Genomic DNA, 20,078 nt, shown 5'->3' with positions numbered 1-20,078 from the left:
GGGTGTTAATGTATAACATCAAAACAATATCGAACTAATGATAGGCACAGCTTGTGAACTGTATGGCAAATGTTTTCACCATACATCAACTTAATATTAATTTTAAACAATGTCCAGCCTTCCACAAGGTTGCCTATCACATTTATTTAACATTTAACATATCATTGTCTTACTAAATCAAGTGTACATTTGTTATCCAATACATTTGATATAAATCATTTTGTCTGTCCTACCCTTCTTTCCTGGTTTCCAGGATCTTCTCCAGGGCTATTCCTTTACGGACACTCAGCACCACGATCTTGGAGCCACAGGAGCTGTAGACCCGCCTGGTCCGGGGGTGGGCCTCCAGGCACCGCACTGCCTCATGCTTCTTCCCTGGAGACAAGTACATGGGGGTGGCATTGGGTTCCTGAAATACACAATATAAAAGTATAAAGATCCCATAGAAAGTTTTTTAACATTTATGACCTGGGTACATGGAATATGGTCATTTCATTAGTTCATCCAAATCTGTTTAGTATATAAACATTACAAAACAGAGGCCTTTTCTCTACTGTACATCTAAGGAACCCTATAAATGAATAAGCTTCATTTCAATTTTTAAATGTTGTTGAATCCATTCCATATATCAGAACATAAAGTATTGTACTTTTTAAACTGAACGTATACATCAGGTAATGCATTCAGATACCCTCTAGATAACAAAATTAAACTTACATAAAGTAAATCAGATTGTGGGAAAACTGCCAGTGTGCCATTGGCAAGGCCTACAAATATCAGATTGTCCTTCCTGGGTCTGAAATAGAAATAACCATTGGCTTTAATAGGAAAATCCACATTATATGACTGTGTAACAAAACGCAAAACTAATAAGAGCTCTGTCATACATGTACTCATTTTTCTAATTGGAAGCAAAGAAACAAGTCCCTTTATCGTATACAATGTATACTGTAAATTCCTTATATTACGCGAGTACTTAATTCCGCAATCCCGCTGGTTTGTATCAAATCGCGAGAATATAAAATCGCGAACGTGGAACTTTTCTCCTTATTTCTTATAGTTCTGAACTCTCTCATATAATAATGGCGAGATTTTAAAATCCGCAAAGGGTGCTTCTCGCGATTTTACGTGGATATTAATTCCTCGCGTTTTATTAGGAATCTACAGTATAGAGGGCACTTACATGCTGACATTAAGCATACAGAGTACAGCGTCAGGCAGCAGTGAGGTACAGTGGAGGAACTCCTGTCTGACCGTGTCGTACAGCCACACCTTACACATCTGTGTACCGACCAATAGAAAGCCCTGACTGATGGGCAGCAGGGCCAGGATCCGCCCATAGCGAAACATGGCCCCCTACAACGCAATCAACCAGTGTTAGTCCAGTCTGTCAATAGTATTGGGTTATAACAAGCCAAGCTTATAACAAGCCAACTTTGGTAACATTAAATAGCAAGTTTTCATGTAACTTCTTTAGCTTTACATTATTCTAATATCAACTAATGATTAAATACACTTCGATTTTCATATATTAAAATCTAATACAGATTCATTCATTTCATCAAATTTTCAATACCAGTACAAATAATAGGGCTGTCAAGTTTAATATATCAGGGTTGATTTTGTTCCTCATTTACCAGGTATACATTTATATCAGCTATAAATTGCCCTAATACAAGACATCAGAATTGTTTGATCTGACCTTGACCTCCGGCTTGCTGTCCTTCAGGTCGAGGCGTGAGAGCTGTACGTAGTCACAGTCCCCACTGGCCACCCACAGATAAAGTCGACCCCCCTCCTGCTCCTACAACACACAGAATAAGACCGGTTCACAGCACAAAAACATTTAAGAATATACATGTAAAATCATAAACTTTTACCTGAGGATAATTTGAAACACACACTTGTTTTAAGGTCGTTCACCCTCTTCTAAGAGAGATTACTCTTTCATAAATAAATGACCGAAATTCCTTAAAACTGTAAAATTTAATGGTAACATCCGTCATTATTTGCTTTGCAAGGTAGATGCCAAAGTCTTTACATTTTAACTTTATTACATGACTGTATAGAACTTATCATTCTTGAAGCGAAATTTGGAAACGATGCAGATACTGAGGTGATGCACCAAACAAAAAACCCATATACTGGTAATTTTTAATGCATATACATGACTGAATGCATTTACTGATTTATGAATATTTTATTTTTATTTCTGAATTTTTTAAAAATCAATTCCAAAGTTATTGAAAGGATTTCCAAATTTATTAATAGAGGGACACATTCAATAAAGATGTGTACGTATTATTCCATCTCCTGGACTCCTCCTTACCTGGATGGTGAAGCACTCCACCGTGGTGCCCTTAGATATAGGAATGATTCTCTTCAACCCCAGAATCTCTGGATTCTTCAGCTGCTCCCAGACTTGGCTTGACTGACAAAAAAACCCATAGAGATAACGTTTATAATAAAAAGCATACACTCTGGTTATTCTGTATAATTTAATGCCACTCTAAAAATTTTACACAGTCTTCCATATTCAAACAGATATAACTAATATAAACCTTTGATTTTTTCACTTAAATAAGCATTTGATTTTCTTAGTAGCACTTCTATCATTCACCGACCAGAGTATTTTACACCAGACAGTGAAGACTTACAGTTGGCCGTCTGTCAGGGGATTGGTGCATACAGCTAGCCAGGATCTTCTGCATGTCAGGCCAAGGGGCACAACCCTTGTGTGTGATGGGCGGCGGCAGATGTCCCTGTCAATAAAGACAAGAAGTTTAAGTTTTAACAGAAACCTAACAAAAATTAATGTAAAATAAATAATCTACAGCTATTTCTTCAAAACATTAGGCAATTAATTACCTCAGCTACGACTCGATCCATTTCACTTTTAAAATCATAGTCATCAAAGGGGTGACGGCCGCCAGTAACCAAGGCGTACAGTGTGATACCAAGAGAGAAGACGTCGGCCTTTTGACCAAAATAAAACTTGTTGTAACATCTAACTAATGCCATTACTGTATAAAGCCAATAATTTATCTTGTCTGTAAATTGTCTTTTCAAAATAAGAATGATTTGGTAGATGTACCTTAAATGAATAAGTCTCCCCCCGGATGACCTCAGGGGCACGGTAGGCAGGGGTTCCCTCCTGGGCCATCAAACCGTCAGGTGTGGAGAACCGGGAAATCCCATAGTCTGAAATCTTAGCATTTACCTACAACACCAAGAATCACACTAGTTAAGTCTTAATGGCTCTAGATTTACTCTGATTTCTGACAGTATAATTGACCTTAAGTAAGTATCTGGAAATGATTGGCAACTTATTATGCTATTTTCATGATACAATGTACTGTCTCTGACATTGAAGGATAACTTGTTAGATCCAACATTCACTTCTATTCCAACAATGACAGGCATTCTACTACTTACTATCTCTGACAGTGACAGACTATAGATGAGGACGTTGTCTGGTTTCATGTCTCGGTAAACTATCAAGATCTTGTGGAGGTAAGATAGGCCTTCTGTCACCTGAGAACATAGAATTACTAACAGTAAGACACTGAACTTAAACTTTAACCTTCATAAATGTCATAATCATGTCACTTCAAATTTCACTTACATGGAAAATTGAACCAAGAGCTGATAAAAAAAAACATTGGTAGCGATAAAAACTACCATTTGCAGCATCTTCCTTTAAAATCACAATGAACTTTACCTCTTTTATTAATTAAGTAACAGCATTATTCTATTAATATTTATTTATTTCTTATCAAAATAAATCTAAAACAGTGCCTGTAGAGCAATTCTGTGTCGCGCCATTCTATCCAGTGGCGATTTTCTCTTCAGAATGGTTGCCATGGATCCAAGAGGAGCTAACTCCAGCACGATGGCTCTGGGTTGGATAGAGACCCCCAGCAGAGACACAACACTCGGGTGACGCAGACTTCTCAATATGGTGACCTGGACAAACAACATTTGTATTTCAGAAAACTCATAGCATTTCAATAACAAAGATTAACCTAATATATATATATATATTACAGTAAAACTTGTTTAGAATGATCACATACATGTATACATGTATATTGAATTCACAACTACAGCAAATTTTTGTAGGGTCGGCTGCATTACTTTTGGCAATGCCTTTTTTCTATTTCATTGAAACAAACTTTATATGATCAATTTATAGATACAGAAATTTGATTTTGAGTCCCGAATAAGGGAACATACACAAAATAATGTACATTCATGTGGAGTTTTTCTGTTCCAACTTAATCAAAGTAAATCTTTAACCTCAATCATCTCTATGTGCATTTAATAACTCCCCTGCCACAGTACCTCTTGTCGGAGCATCTTATGTGGATGGATGTCCCCGATGGCGGAGAATATTTTGACAGCTGCATCCTGTCCCATGTAGTTCATCTGGTAGACATTACCAAAGCCCCCATCTCCTAACAAGTTGTCAGCACTGTCAAGTACAAAAAAACTATGTGTTCACTCTACAACTGTATCAAAATAATTCTCAGCAAAAATGTTCTTATTTCCAGTTTCAGTGTGTTCTTTCAAGTACCAATGTTTTAAGAAAATTCGAATGGAAATAAACACAAAAAGTCTTACTCTTATCTAAATCCATTAAATATGTCTTAAAGGAGGGCAAAATATTCCAATGAACAAAAAAATAATACAACATAAAATTCTGACCCTGCTTCTGTATAAATGTTTAAAAGTTTTTATCTATACTTTTATAGAGTTAATACATTGTATAATTAATGTTCTACTACACAGCCCCACAGCTGTTCTGCTGCTACACAGTTCTACAGCTGATGTGCTGATATACAAACCTTTCCTGAATGTCTAGTCTTCCTATAAGGAGTGAAGAAGGGAGGTCACTCATCATAATATCTGGTACCTGAAATTTTCAGAAAATCATTTTATTTGCAATGTCAAAATATGAACATTCTCTTGTCAATATTGATTAAGAACTTTGCCAACAATGACAACTTTAGAATATCCCTATTAATCATTAATCATGTTTACTGGGTTGTTGTAAAGTATATGTAACCAACTGTAAGATCAATTCAATAATTAGCTTGATTCATCTTGCATATATATACATAGGTACTTCAAAATTTTAACGAATGACAGAGGGGCAGAAAAACTGATCACAAGGTCCTCGATCTTAAACTCTGGGACGTAAAACAAATTACCTCTAAGAAAACAAGAGATTTTTGTAAAACACTCATGCCCCCCTCCCTTGGAAACATCTGCGAAGAAAATGAACGGAAACTACAAATAATTGAAATTTTTGTAGGTCCAAGGGGCATAACTCTGTCAAAAAATGCTTGAACATACCCACAATTAAACTTGACCTAGATATTATTATGATAAACCTGTATACCAAATTTCATTTCAATATGTGCATCCTATGCGAAGAAAATGAACAAATACTGCAAATAATTGGAATTTTTGTAAGTCCAAGGGGCGTAACTCTGTTGAAAAACTTGATCTAGATATTATTATGATAAACCTGTATACTAAATTTCATTGCAATATGTGCATCCTCTGTGAAGAAAACGAACGGAAACTGTTGGTGGATCGACCGACGGACGGCAGCAAAGCAATATGCCTTCCCTTCATCGAAGGGGAGCATAAAAATTATTATAATCTGATGGCAGTATAAAACTTACTAGCTGAGCGAGAGGCACCAGGTTCTTGCACTGGTCACACACGGCATCAACACTTGTCTCAGATATCTGTAACAGGTCCTCTACTTTGAAGAGGAAAGGGTTGTCATCTAAAAGTCGACGAAAAATCAGTCTGATATTATTTGTTGAGTAAAATAAAAGGAAAGCAAAAATAATACACGCATCATTTCATTTACCTAGTGAGCCTCTCTGCTATAAACAGTTGAACAGTCATTAGATGCTCTGAATTTTTTAACTCTTTCAACACAATCAAACTCAGAAAAAAAGTTTCACAAAGTAAGACTTTTGACAGTTCAACAGATTCTACGCAATTCGTCATCAGACCCTTACCCTTACAGTCAACAGTATGACATACCTGTACACAGACATACCTGTACACAAACATACCTGTACACAGACATACCTGTACACAGACATACCTGTACACAAACATACCTGTACACATGAAGCAGGGGACATATTTCATCATCAGGTCCTGTCCCTGCATCGGGTCAATTGTGGTCAGTCCCGGGTACCATTCCTCTATCAGACCGTCAATGTGGTCCACCACCAGCCCCAAGATCCTGAAGAAAATCATATTACATATAAAAAAATCGCTACAGTAATGTAAATTGTTTACCTAGATATGGTGATCTTAATGAGAATTGGGGCAATAACTTTAAATGGCCTTCTGTTCCAATGGAAGACCTTGCTGTATTTCTATCTATTAATTTTTTTTGGAGGGGGGGGGGGGCAGCAGTGTGGGGTATTTATATTCATCCTTTTATAATCAAGATTTGCTTTACCTAATATCAGAAATTAAAGATTTTTTTCAATATTTCAATGTTAAGCAATAAAATTAACGAATCAAATATATACAGACACATATCATACAATTTCATCATTTGATAGAAACAATCCAATTCCAGACCAAAACCATGTGAAGATGTAGTAAATCTTACATGCTGCCTTGTCCAGAAATTGGAACAGTGATGGCAATTTCCTCCTTGTTTTCAGAGATGCCCTCGCAGTCCACTAGACAGAAGGTCTCCTTATATATTTTAAAGTAAATTATCATAAACAAAATTTGAATAACAACTGTGAAATTTCCTTGTACAATCATGAAAATTATAAAAAGTTTCTTGAGGAACATGTGTATATTAATCCAAGTAATAAATTCTGAATAAATGTCAACTCAATGGGTACAGCTACACTTAGTAATTACCGGACTCCAGAACATGTAGATTCCTTTGTTCCAGTAGGTTAAGGTTGGCTCATGTCTTCCTACAAGCACCTTAAATAGAAATCACAATTGTATAAATAAATGCATGCAAATATAGGATATAAAACACAGATGTACTGTCAACACTAAATGGTCACTACTTTCTGTTACCTCGGTGACTTGACTTTTGGAGAACACGATCAGCCTTGTGATTAGTCGAGACCACATTCCCAAGGGAACGTACGTCATCTCATAGTAACGACATATCTTTTCTGCAATGGAAAACACATTACCCATCAGAACTACATTCAAAGAGAAAAATACCCAGTTTTTCAGCTTTCATTTTGATTACACATTTCAATGGCCAAACATGCACTGATAAAAAAACAAGTAGGAAAGTATGACCTTATGTTAAGACAATTATCTTTATACTAAAAATACAACAAGCATTTCAATGCAATTCTTTTCTTCCCTATTAAATGGTCAGAACTTGACTACACTATAACCTTTGATATCTTAGATAATCTCTCAGAACACATAAAAGTTTACCATTTCTGGATAATACTGGCATATTCAGCATGGGTTTCCTCTCAGGCAAATGGCAAGGCACCAGAAGTTCTTGTTCAGAATGAGGTAAAGCAATTTCAAATCTAAAAGCGATAAAAATGATATAAACATTACCTCAGACCTGATATTATGATAGAATGTTTTAAACCTACAAACACATACCTCCTGTCTTTAGCTCAAGTAAATTAAAAGTCTATAAAAGTTTTAGAAATAATTTCCCTTGATATATGCTGTAAAAACTAAATAAATGTTGGTAAAATTCAATTAAAAAAAAGAGATAATAATTGACTCTTGTCGATTCAGTTATGCATGCGTCATAAACTCACTTTTCCAGAAGCCGTAGATACTGGGGAATCAGATCCTTTGGAAATACAAAGTTTTCCAACTTCTTTCCAGTAAAAAGCAAGTTCACATCTTTCTTTCTCAAGATCTACAATGTGTACAATAATTCAAAGCATAGAGCTGATAAAATTTAAGCAATAACATTGTTACTAAATAGTATAAGTGTAGCTTGAAAATATTGAAACTGTAGTAAAGAGGTAGAATATGAAGTACCCCATTTTTGATGAATGGGTTGATCTGGTGAACCGTGACGATTTGGGCCATCATCCTACACAGCCAGCCCGGGTCTATAAAGTAGAGGTCCCTCAAGTTGAGTGCCTTGTCTGGGTAGTGTAGGAGGACTCCACACTCGTGTAGAAATCTCACCGCCTGTGGTATAGGAAAGTCATGTTTTAGAGAACACTAAAGGAGTCCTGAATAGCATCCCAATATATGTAATGATATCTATGAAGACAGACACGTTGCAGTTTTAAAAAAAACATTATCAATCATATCTTAAATAACCTGGTGAATCTCCTGTAAATTATTTTTTGTAACTACAGATTAACGCTCTGTAAAGTTCTACAGATTACCTAGTGTATCTCTCTGTACCTCTCTGTAACTATAGATTACCTGGTGTACCTCTCTGTAACTATAGATTACCTGGTGTAACTCTCCGTACCTCTCTGTAACTATAGATTACCTGATGTACCTCTCTGTAACTATAGATTACCTGGTGTAACTCTCTGTACCTCTCTGTAAGTATAGATTACCTAGTGTAACTCTCTGTAACTACAGATTACCTGGTGTAACTCTCTGTAACTATAGATTACCTGGTGTAACTCGTCCTCGTCTAGATCCAGTCCTGCCTCCTGGACCATCTTCAGCAGCTGGTTGTGTTTAATGACTGGGAAGAAACTCTCCGTCTTCTTGGCTTCTGCCAGCAAGTCAGCCAGTTTCTGTAACATAAAAACGATATGCTTGTTAACTATCTATACTCTTTTTTTTTAATTCTATATTCAATGCTTCTTATCATTCAATGCTATTGAATGTACATCAATTACCACATAACTGGCTGGCACCTTCTGTCCCATTACGTATTGTCCTCTGACTTTGTACCTAAAGGAGTGTAACAAAAACGTTCATACAATAGTCTTCCTACCCAACAGTAGTAATGCAGATACTGTAATACATAAAGATCACAGGGCTGGCACATGTTTTTTTCAACACTGTATACAGGGTTATTTTCGTCCCATGTAAATTTGTCCTCCAACAATAGTAAAAGTTTCACCCAGTCTTGAACACAGTTGTGTTTAAAGAATGATAATATGAGATTTTGGAATTTGCTCAGTCTTAAATTCGCCCGCTAACAAGGAGGGCGAAAGGGGCGAAAATAAAACGGGGGCGTATATTTCCCTGTATACAGTATATGACAGAATCACAGCACTGAAGGTAGCTTATGATACTCGTCCCTAGGATACTCACTCGTCCACGACCTTCTTGATGGTCTCCCTCAGCTGTTCTATCAGGGCGTTTTCTCTGGTACATATCACGGGCACACAGTGTCTGACCTCTGGATACCCTGAAATATACACAGGACATGTTAAATATATTACTCAGTCATTTACAGTCACAAATCCATATTTTTCGATCAAACATTAATTTTTGTAAAATCAAAGTTGATTGAGAGTATATCTATATCTACTTATCTCCATTACGTATGGTCTGATTTGATAGATTTACATTTTGTAGTTTATTAAGAATGTACCTACACCTACTAAGTCCCTTATTCATAATCTGATTTAATATCAACACCTACTTACCTCCCTTACCTTTGATCTGATTTTGATTTAGTTGGTTTGGAGAATATCGACATCAACTTACCTCCCTTACTTACAATCTGATTTAGATTTAGTTGTTCGGAGTATATTGACATCAACTTATCTCCCTTACTTACAATCTGAGTTTGATTTAGTTGGTTCGGAGTATATTGACATCAACTTACCTCCCTTACTTACAATCTGAGTTTGATTTAGTTGTTCGGAGTATATCGACATCAACTTACCTCCCTTACTTATGATCTGATTGAGGCGGTCAGTCATAGCAGTAACCAGCTCCACCTGTTTATCATCAGGGACCTTGTCTAAGTGGGTCATCACCACGACAACCGGACACCCCGGGGCCCGGGCCTGTATGTTACACAGCCAGGGCTTCAGCCGATCGATCTCAGAGGTCCCTCCTTTAATGTTGCAGACAACCTGGAATCAAAGTATTCAGCATATCTTACTAAAAGTCAAAACAGGGCTCCATCATCACCCAAATTCAATCACTCAACTAAGATCTCAATTTAACTAAAATTCTTTAAAGACTAGTTCATACATTTGAGGTCAACACTCAGATTTGAGGCCGAGAAGAAACTCTGTAATGGTGAAGTCTAAGTTTATAATTCAAAGCCTTTTGTCTGAAGCTTACTGAGCCTCAATTTTAACTTGAAATATCAATGATTTTAAGATTTAGAGATTAAATACAGAATCAGTGGTTCAAACTTACTTCCACATGTCTGTGGTATTTTAAAACACAGAAGTCTGACTGGACATAAATTGTAAAAGTTGTTCAAATTGAATTCTAAATTGGTTTAAATTCATGTCTTGAGTAAAATAGCGAGTAATCCTATGAAACAAACTAATATTTGAGATTATTTTAAGCAGATAGAGGGGCCTATTAGACATGTAACATTTGAGATTATTTTTACCAGATAGAGGGCCCTATTAGACATGTAACATTTGAGATTATTTTTACCAGATAGAGTGCCCTATTAGACATGTAACATTTGAGATTATTTTACCAGATAGAGGGCCCTATTAGACATGTAACACTGGTGGGTGCTGTAGAACTCCTCCTGACCAGCAAAGTCCCAGGTACTGAGGGTGTAGGTCACCGTCCCCTTGTTCTCTCGCCGTCTCTCATACCTGTACAACACATTCAGTCACTGATTCATCTGAGATAAAATATCCTTAAACTTAGCAGTCTCTGATGCAGCGATAAGAACTTTTTTTCATGATAAAATAGAATATAACTGAAACAGGCTTATGATATGGATTGGTAAAGGATATATTGAAAAAGTTTATGATAAAGTCACCATGAACCAGTTAAGCCCTGATCAGAACTAAAGTCATCACAAAGGAAAGATAGGTTACAGTTGATTGGAATTGTCTGATGTTGGATCAGAAAGTGTCCAAGACATGTGTAGAAACTAGGGCTTACACAGATGTACGATCATTATGATTTAAAGTATGTATTAAAACACTGAACTCGTCCTTACTTCCAGTCCTGCACTATGACCCCTACAGTGGCCTGGTTTGTGGTGGAAGTCTTGTACTTCTTCATCAAGGCCTTCAGCAGTGTGGTCTTCCCTCGGCCTCCATAACCAATCACCATCAGCTTCATTCTGTAGTACTCCGTCGCCTGTCAGTATTATGAGATTCACAACCATAATGACTATAGTGTCATGGCAAAACATTACGGTCTCAGTTTAGCAAATGAGTAGCAAGTAATAATATCAGTAAAAACAATTAACAGACATGAAGATCAAGAAGAAGTCGATCACAATTTTTTTTAGTTTTGAAACCTACCCTCTTGAGGCGGTGGTGGAGGTATATGATCAGGTCTTTCACCTTGCCCTTCAGGAGAGCAGGGTCAAGGTCAAGATTGAGGCCACTCAGAGGAAACTGGAAAGGGAGAAGTTCTTTACATAACACTATGTCAAAAAGAGATTGAATAAATGTTGATGACTTATTTACATTACATGTAGATTGATGTTACTGTATACACCTGTCAACTCGGTGACATTTGCTAGTAAATTTTTTCCAGAAGAAGAAACAAAGACACAATGTACAGTGTACCTCCCACATCTTGTGACACTTTCCGAGTTCGTCGGGGAGAGTCGTCAGGGGATTGTGGCTGACATCTAGGGATGTCAGAGAACTCAGCAGGCCAATGTCCCCGGGGAGCTGTACAACATGTAGTACAGGTACAGTAAAGTAATAAGAGGCACAGGTAACATGTGCATCTTCATTATAAAGGGCACAGGTAAAATGTAAGTAATAACAGTTAAAGTAAATGGAGTAAACTTTCTCTGTTCACACAATGCCTCTGAAAATGAACAACTGACACAAGTCATACCTCAGTCAGCCCATTGTTGGAAAGATGTAGAGACTCTAACTTGCTCCAGCTTTTTCCTCCCTCAAGATTTATCTACAAACAAAAACATGTACAATGACAAAAAAAGGTTACTTAGAATTTGCCTTATATTGTCATATTTTTAAATATGAATGGATGTATTTGATAAGAATAAGATTTGCCTGCAAACTACATGTAATTAAATATCAATGAAAATATAATGAACCTCATTGCTTAGAGGAATGTGTCTAACCTTATTAATCTGATTTCTGGAAACCAGCACTTCTTTCAACATGGTAGATTTCCAAGATGGAGGACTGGGTAGACCAGTCAGCTTATTACTGCACAGATCTATGAACTTCAACCTAAAAAACATATCAAAGCATGAATCATTTCAAATTTACTAAAACTGATATTCTAATGCTTATTATTGGTTTAAAAATCATTAATCTATTAAGGTGGCTCTATACACCACTTTTTGATGACGCAGAACGCAAAAAAGTAAATCTGGAAGCATGCAATTCCGATACTGGCTGATTTAAACTGAGGCGAATTGTATGGGGTCCGCTCTATTAAAAAATTTGTTAAATGAATAGTCTTAGATTTAATTTGTTAATTGGAAAAATCATTACTTACAAGTTATAAGACACCTTCATGTTGTGACGTATTATTTATCGTAAAAAACAATAAAATCAAGTATAATTTTTTAAATGGTTTCTTTCTGATAATCGATATCTTACAGCGTAGCTTAGTGGGTTAGCGGGTTCACTACAAACCTGAAGGTCATGAGTTCGAATCCCGTTGAGGACATGCAATTAAATTTTTACCTTTCCAAAATTTTCTAAAACGTATTTTTGGTTGAATACTGGGAAAGAAAATTCTAAACCGGTGAAAGTATTTTGATTATAATATACTTTAATCTACATTAATATTGACAGATGTTCCTAACCATCATAAGAGGGTGGGAGGGTAGCTTTGCATTTCTCTCAGGTTAGGATACATAAATCCTAATAGATTAGTTAATTTTCCCGTTTATTTATTTGACTTAGTTTGCATTAAAGCGAATAAATTCACTTGTATAGGCCTATAATGAAATATGTATGTATTCATCATTCCATCGTGATGTTTAGGAAATTTTCTTTCACTCAGAAATGAAAAGTCCCCAAGATGTTTGGGACTTGGGACTTAGGAACGATAACTCTTACCTGAGGAACTTTCATACCAAATAAAATTTAAAATATTTTTTGTATTTATTTGCTATGATTTTTATTCAAATTTGTTATGTCACAGTTATTAAAATACATTTTCTTATTACATCAAGCAGCTTTTTCAGATGATTTGTCAACAGAGTAAGAAAATATGAAAAATTATGTTCTGGGGAAATACTAAAAAAAATTGCAATAACAAAATTTTTGAATGTTAAGAAGTATAATATTTATTTTTAGGTGTCCGAAGGAAATATCCATCATATGACAAAAAAATTTCTCTCAATTTTTTAATAGTTAACTTTTTAAAAATTATTTAACAAAAACACGATAAAACATTTGAAAATTCTTTATACCTATAATATCCCTATCATCATTTTAATATTTGATAAGTATAAGTTTTGTGGTCTTCTATTGAAAATTGGAATAAACTGTGGGTGTATAGAGCCACCTTAAATGTAGTTTAGTTTCTTTAGTTTTTGCAGGTTGTCTAATATCATGGAAGAAAGTCTTGAGCTTACGTAGGAAGATCAAGGATAAACTTGGGCAGAGACAGCAGGTCGTTTCCAGTGATGTTGTTGTTCCTCAGTTTCAGACGAGCCAGTCTGGGTAGATGCTGGGCAGCAGACTCAGTGGGAAGCTTCTCTGTAAAACAGTTATAGAAAAATATTCAACACTTTTATCTTTCAAGCTATTGTCAACTATTCAAAATCCAAATTCTTGTTGAGATAAAAATTTTCTTTTTCTTAAGACTAACATGTATTTTTTGCTATATTCTTTTCTTATCTGCACACTAACAAATGTAAGTTACTAATCAATTTATATATTTTAAAAGTTTTACTATTAGATATTACCTATCTTGTTAAAGGCAGCCTCAAATACATCTAGTTTAGTACAGGCGGTCAAGAAATCCTCTGGGATTTCTGTTAAATTGTTATGATTTAACTCCAGTCTCCTTAGATGAACCAAACCCAGCGAAGAATTCAAATTCTCTAGGTTGTTACTACAACAAATATTCATTACTATATAAACCAACAAAAAGAGTGTTTCTACAACTTGTTTGATTGAAGAGTATCTTACAACTCAGAAAGAAATGATTTCTGACATTTTGTTTTACTTCTAATGCATATAGAAGAGAGGTTTCTGTAGCTTGACCAAATCTTATTTCTAATATACTTTATCAGATGGCTCCTTTCCAAACTTGTAACTCTGATGTTTCCTGAATACCATAATGACTTCCATATTTCATTAAGCTTGAATAATTAAATCCAGGACTAACACATATCATTCTTTGAGGAAATTTTTAAAGTTTCTTTTAAAGCATTATGATTAAAAATTTTCATTTAAAGTTTTCAAAATAAATAAAAAAAAAGGTTTTTTTTTCCATTTCGATTTTTTTTTTTTTTTTTTTTTTTACAAAAGCCTGTTTTTGACGAAATTGGCCTGAGAACCAAGTAATTAAATTTTTTTAAGGGACAACTAAAACTCAATGATTCTGGGACACTTACCTGTTCATCTGCAGCACCTCCAGACGAGGGAGAGCCCGGCCAATCTGAGAGGGAATGGCAGACAGAGAGTTATGATTCAGAGTGAGTTCTGTCAGCTTTGAGTGGACAATGTGAGAATCCAAGTCCCAGTGAGTCATCTACATAAATACATGTACAATGTTATCATTAAAGAACTCCCAACGTGCGTAGAAAATTGCATGCAAGAATACCAAGTTTGTAATTTATGATAAAAAATGTTTTCAGAACAGTAGTTGGGACTATATAGACAATGGATATTGGACAGGGTAGCTCAGTGGTAGAACTCCTGACTCAAGTTGCAAGGGTCCCTGGTTCTATTTCTGATCAATCCATATATTTTCATAGTATTTATATGCTCATTCCTCCTTTCCTACAACATCAGTTTTGTTTGAGAGACCATTACATTGTGTGTATGTATACATGTAGACTTGCCTCATTGTGTGTCAGGTCCAGTGAGGTCAGATTTGGACAACACAGCAAGACCTCAACAGGAAACCGTGTCAATTTATTCCTCCTCAGGTCTACTACATGCAAGTTCTCCATCGACTATAATAGAAATTCACATATTACAGTGTATAAATATATCATAGTTATTATATCACATGGAAGATTTTTCACAGGTATTAAATTTGGCATTTTCATTGCTTGAAGATACTATGTCAATCATTTTGGCAAATTATGATTTCATGGACATAGACATTCAATATGTTGCTTGTATGTTCTGATACTCAAGGGTAAAATTCAGCGGTGAAAATTTTAGCAGGGTTGCAACAAACTGAGAAAAAAAATCAAAATTAGCATCACTATATGGTATTACATGGGTGTCTGCTAGCAACTGTAAATTAAAAATAAAAACTCAATATTTGATTCTTACAAATTCAAAACCGAATTCAATTCAATTTAATTTGTCCTCAAGGGGCAACAGAATGATTGTACTATCATAAAAAAACACTTTGAACAATAAACACATACACAAGAAGAAAAGAGTTCAAAACTTACTTTAATATGTTAAGCAACTGCCCATTCTTTTACATTTATCAAATAAAATTATATTCATGTTTTAATGTTATTAAAATTCAAAAGCTTTCTTTTCAATATTTGGATTCAAAAATAAATATGATCACACTCTTGGCATTATCCTCAATTCATAAACCCAGCAAGAGTCCTTCATACATAGCAAACGTAATATCCACATTGATACCGACCTCAAAGAACTTGTCAGGGATGGTCGTGATGAGGTTATCAGTAAGAGCAAGTTTTTCTACGGAGGAGAAGAATCGCAGGTGGTGGTTCTTGGTGTCCGAGAGATGATGCAGTGACTGAATGCCATTGGACGAGAGATCCAGTGACACAAACAGGTCAGCATCATATGATTCACTCTCTCTTCTGGACTCATCTGTAAATGCAACAAAGTTCTAATTAACTCTTTACCCTTTCAGGCCCCCCTCTGACCCATAGGCCATAGAGAAAAAAATACATGTAAGTTCAGTTATAAATATCTTTTACTCTACTGAAAAGCTATGTTCATAAACCATTTCATCTGAATGTAAATTCCAGATCATCTGTCTGCATATATAACTGTTACCTAGGAAATCCACATCCTCTGTTTGCATAATACATATTCATCTTATTTCTTAGTAGTTGCTTATATAAAATATATATATATATATATTAGTAAAGTTGTGTTTGGTCCATATTATTTGTTTGCATGAAATACCTGATCCAGATTTTAATCCAGATAATGTTAATCAAACACACCTGATCCGGCCGTATTATCCAGATCATCAGCCGATGGATAATATCCGATGTCGCTGGACTCGCCATCACTGGATTGGTACATGGTGTGGGAGCGCCTCTATAAAGTCAGATTAAACTACAATTAAATTGATTCAAAACCTTTTTTTCAGCTTATCAAAAAAATAACATTTTAACATTCTTTTGTTTTCACAGTTTCACAGATAGATAGAGACTTGTTTTTTTTTCCATTCATTTGATAAAGTATCTAACTGGTATCTAACTGGTAATAAGTAAAGAACACTATACACTCACTTTGGCAGGAAGAAAGACATCTTCTATGGTCAGGTCAAGGTTGGTCAGGGAGGGGGAGGGGCTTCTCATCTTTCTGGACCAGGGCCCTGTCAAAAACCAGAATTAAATATCAGTCAAAATGATCTAGTTAAAAGATCACCAGCGGTAAAATTCAATCAAGCTTCAACATCAGTCAAAACTAGAACTGTCCTAATGGGACTAATACCCCCGCTAGGCTAATTTCAAATGGGACAAATAATTGAATTGAATAATAATTAAGGTTTGGAACACATAAAAAAAAATATTCTAGAATGATAAAAAAAAAAAAATAGTTAACAAAGAAAAATCAAAATTGTCAGAATTTCACTGTAAATACATATCTATAACAGTAATACATTTACAAATGTATGTATTTAATGATATATTTTTTTTAATTTAATTGATTTAAAGAAAAACCAACAAAATGACAAAAACCCCTCCCTTTGCAGTGAATAGAAATACCGGTAGCCAAGCAATGCTCTTCTGTTGATAAAACTTTCAATATCTTTCTAATAAGAGTCTTGACAGATGCAATTAGTTGTTTCAAATTTTCCTCACTTTCTCCTATGGCACAATTGAACTCCATATCAGAAAATTGATCCCATAGGACTATGATTTTCTTTGATGAGCTTGTTAAATTTATTAAACTCCCAAAACATTACCATAATTACCATACTATGTAAAAATATGTAAAAAAGAAAATTATTACAAACAATTTTAAATTGCCAAAACACTACAATCATATCAGTAATTTTGAATTTCATTTAAATTAATGCCCAATAGGGTCACTTCATCAAATTACTTGACAAATAAATTTAAACAACCTCTAAAAATAGTTTAACTTCTGTATTAATAATTGTATTATTTATTTCCTTATAATGATAGACCTTTTGGTTTACATGAAACAGTTTTAAAATAGCCCCAAAACCATCACCCATTTTACAGATTATCAATTTCCCCTAAACACATGCTCCATCTGAACCATGGCTCAGATAATGGCTCCCTTGGGACAAATGAATTCAGCCACACTTGTCTTTGATGTTCTCATTAGCTCCTAAGAATTTATCATTGACAAACAAAAACTTTGCATTGACAGTTGATAGAATACTTATAAAAAAATAATTTTTTTTTATTAATTAAGACATAAAGACAAAAAACTCCATCTGGATGTATTTATATAAATATATTTTAGAGTGTTTTCTATTAATTAATTGATAAAATCTGTAAGGATTACCTCCCTTACTTTTCAACATTAGTGTACAATATATAGAATAAGGAAAATGAAAACTGTCACAAAATCATTAAATCTTGTCTGATCTTAAAAAAAAATTGCAGGTGCACATCTTCAGATGGTGTTCAACATATGTACAAATTTTCAAACTGTTCCATGCAGTAATAAAAAATTCTATAAGGGGGACAAAGTTGCGTCTACAGACAGACGGACAGACGGACAGACAGACAGACGGACAGACGGACAGACGGACAGGGTGAAACCAATATACCCCCCTAAACTTCGTTTGCGGGGGTATAATGAATCGACAAATCTACTCAATAGCTACATGTACAATCTAAGAGAAAATCAAATACCTGAAGTACTGGTACCTTGCAATGAGAAGGGCCGGCTCTGGGGGGTGGGGGTGACCCGGGGGTCGTTCTGACTGTAGGGGAGATTGGCCCCAGTAAGGGACATCTGCTTCCACTCCTGTACTTCTGTCTGGGAACTCTCAAACATCCAGGAATTCTCCTCATTTTCTGGTGATTTTGATCAATTACATGTACATTTATTAATTCATTATTTTATAAAAAATAAACTGTAACACAGTCCAGTTTACATACTGGTGTGTCAACACACTAGAGGTGACATAGGTGTACTACATACTTGTAATAAAACATAAGAAAGAATAACCCAAAGACAAATGTCAATATAAGATTAGCAAAATAAATAATTCTTTTCTTTTTAACTGCTACAATACTAAACAATAGGTTCACATATGTGTATTTTATAAATATATATAAGACTTCTACAGTCATCACACTAAGAGCATTACCATCGGTCTCACTAAGGAAGAACACAGGTTTGAGTGACTCGTCCGTTACTGTGATGCTACTGGCTGGACTCCCTATGGGAGACAGCAGTTTCCTCCTATATGGAAGGTCACGACCTCTTGGGGCGTCGTCAGGACTAGAGCGGCGGCGGGGAGACTCTAAAACAACAGGAACAGCTGATTTGTAAACAAAATCATATTAAATCACCAAAATTATCTTTGTTTAACATAAAAAATTCTAAATATAATGTGACATACAGGCATCCTAATTTTTAATTTCAATGGAAGATTTGTAAAGTGGAGTTACTGAATTTTAATATTTCAAATAAAATTTTAAAATCGAGTAATTCTTCTTTTCAATGTGGCAATAAATGAATTTATACAAAGCATATGACCTGATGCTGTTGTGTCTGAGAATAAAAAACCATTATACCCGGTAATTGAATGATGTATAGCAATTTTGCTCCAATTCTATGCATTTCCTTTGCTATAGTAAAATTTTCTGTTATAGTTTTACTTGCAATATCCCATGCCATTTAACTAACAAATATATCACATTATAATTACAATGGTATTCTCCATTGATAGATTGATTTTCAATTTCCTCATTGTGATTTTAAGTAACAGTATGAATCAATGAAAATCTAAGTCAGATCAAACCTTGGGCCCCGGAGTTGATGATTCCAGGGAGATCCTCATAGCTCTGCTTGAAGCTGTATCTGAACTTGTGCCTGTTGGCGCCGATACTGGAGTCACTGATGGAGTGGTGGTAGATGTTCTCTTTCCGCTTCCTCCTCTTCTCCTCGCTCTCCTTCACCTGACTTGTTATGTGTTTCCAGGACCCATCGAACACAGCTGTTAAAGCCAACATCTCTTGTGAGTTATCTTATTGATCCATAAAATTAGTTTTAGCATCTCTTCAATATAACTTTTCCCAGACCATTATGCAATAAATCTAATAAATAACAAAAGCTTACAACCCAAATAAATAGCAAGATCAACCTTACATAGAAGCTATTTGTGTATACATTATAATTACTGTAAAATTATATCATATATACTGTATATTATTAATTTTTCATTTTCAAATGCCGCTGCATAACTATTCTGCAATGATAAATTTCTGTTAGCAAGTTGATATTTTGCATTCAAATCTCACCAATATTTATTGCAAAGTGTTGTGTCATATACTCTGTAAAAAGTATTACTATACACTATTTGAGGGCTATTATAATTACTTATTACACTAATACTGT

The 20,078-nt window shown here is 35.1% G+C and overlaps 1 protein-coding gene across 1 annotated transcript in view; it reads right to left on the bottom strand.

Moving 5' to 3' along the window:
- The window catches only part of LOC128160596 (leucine-rich repeat serine/threonine-protein kinase 2-like), a 43,167-nt gene that overhangs the window by 4,013 nt on the left and 19,076 nt on the right, over positions 1 to 20,078 (bottom strand). The window contains exons 24-63 of the mRNA XM_052823929.1: positions 19,483 to 19,677; positions 18,826 to 18,981; positions 18,365 to 18,529; positions 16,760 to 16,845; positions 16,469 to 16,565; positions 15,916 to 16,106; positions 15,143 to 15,256; positions 14,693 to 14,829; positions 14,039 to 14,187; positions 13,706 to 13,829; positions 12,233 to 12,344; positions 11,983 to 12,054; positions 11,703 to 11,810; positions 11,433 to 11,528; positions 11,123 to 11,265; positions 10,646 to 10,769; positions 9,866 to 10,058; positions 9,286 to 9,382; positions 8,865 to 8,919; positions 8,634 to 8,759; positions 8,035 to 8,190; positions 7,806 to 7,909; positions 7,462 to 7,562; positions 7,084 to 7,184; positions 6,916 to 6,984; positions 6,653 to 6,741; positions 6,147 to 6,274; positions 5,694 to 5,800; positions 4,848 to 4,915; positions 4,345 to 4,474; positions 3,799 to 3,966; positions 3,436 to 3,534; positions 3,095 to 3,220; positions 2,869 to 2,976; positions 2,658 to 2,762; positions 2,330 to 2,431; positions 1,703 to 1,804; positions 1,184 to 1,356; positions 718 to 796; positions 234 to 409 (exon numbers count right to left, since the gene is read on the bottom strand). Of these exons, the coding sequence (XP_052679889.1) occupies positions 234 to 409; positions 718 to 796; positions 1,184 to 1,356; positions 1,703 to 1,804; positions 2,330 to 2,431; positions 2,658 to 2,762; positions 2,869 to 2,976; positions 3,095 to 3,220; positions 3,436 to 3,534; positions 3,799 to 3,966; positions 4,345 to 4,474; positions 4,848 to 4,915; positions 5,694 to 5,800; positions 6,147 to 6,274; positions 6,653 to 6,741; positions 6,916 to 6,984; positions 7,084 to 7,184; positions 7,462 to 7,562; positions 7,806 to 7,909; positions 8,035 to 8,190; positions 8,634 to 8,759; positions 8,865 to 8,919; positions 9,286 to 9,382; positions 9,866 to 10,058; positions 10,646 to 10,769; positions 11,123 to 11,265; positions 11,433 to 11,528; positions 11,703 to 11,810; positions 11,983 to 12,054; positions 12,233 to 12,344; positions 13,706 to 13,829; positions 14,039 to 14,187; positions 14,693 to 14,829; positions 15,143 to 15,256; positions 15,916 to 16,106; positions 16,469 to 16,565; positions 16,760 to 16,845; positions 18,365 to 18,529; positions 18,826 to 18,981; positions 19,483 to 19,677 (4,831 nt within the window). The remainder of the gene's footprint in view (positions 1 to 233; positions 410 to 717; positions 797 to 1,183; positions 1,357 to 1,702; positions 1,805 to 2,329; positions 2,432 to 2,657; positions 2,763 to 2,868; positions 2,977 to 3,094; positions 3,221 to 3,435; positions 3,535 to 3,798; positions 3,967 to 4,344; positions 4,475 to 4,847; positions 4,916 to 5,693; positions 5,801 to 6,146; positions 6,275 to 6,652; positions 6,742 to 6,915; positions 6,985 to 7,083; positions 7,185 to 7,461; positions 7,563 to 7,805; positions 7,910 to 8,034; positions 8,191 to 8,633; positions 8,760 to 8,864; positions 8,920 to 9,285; positions 9,383 to 9,865; positions 10,059 to 10,645; positions 10,770 to 11,122; positions 11,266 to 11,432; positions 11,529 to 11,702; positions 11,811 to 11,982; positions 12,055 to 12,232; positions 12,345 to 13,705; positions 13,830 to 14,038; positions 14,188 to 14,692; positions 14,830 to 15,142; positions 15,257 to 15,915; positions 16,107 to 16,468; positions 16,566 to 16,759; positions 16,846 to 18,364; positions 18,530 to 18,825; positions 18,982 to 19,482; positions 19,678 to 20,078) is intronic.

Source organism: Crassostrea angulata, chromosome 8 (genome assembly GCF_025612915.1).
Source record: "Crassostrea angulata isolate pt1a10 chromosome 8, ASM2561291v2, whole genome shotgun sequence".
In the NCBI taxonomy this organism is placed as follows: domain Eukaryota; kingdom Metazoa; phylum Mollusca; class Bivalvia; order Ostreida; family Ostreidae; genus Magallana; species Magallana angulata.
The sequence above is the reverse complement of the archived record's forward strand: the minus strand, read 5'-3'. Positions and strand labels throughout refer to the sequence as shown.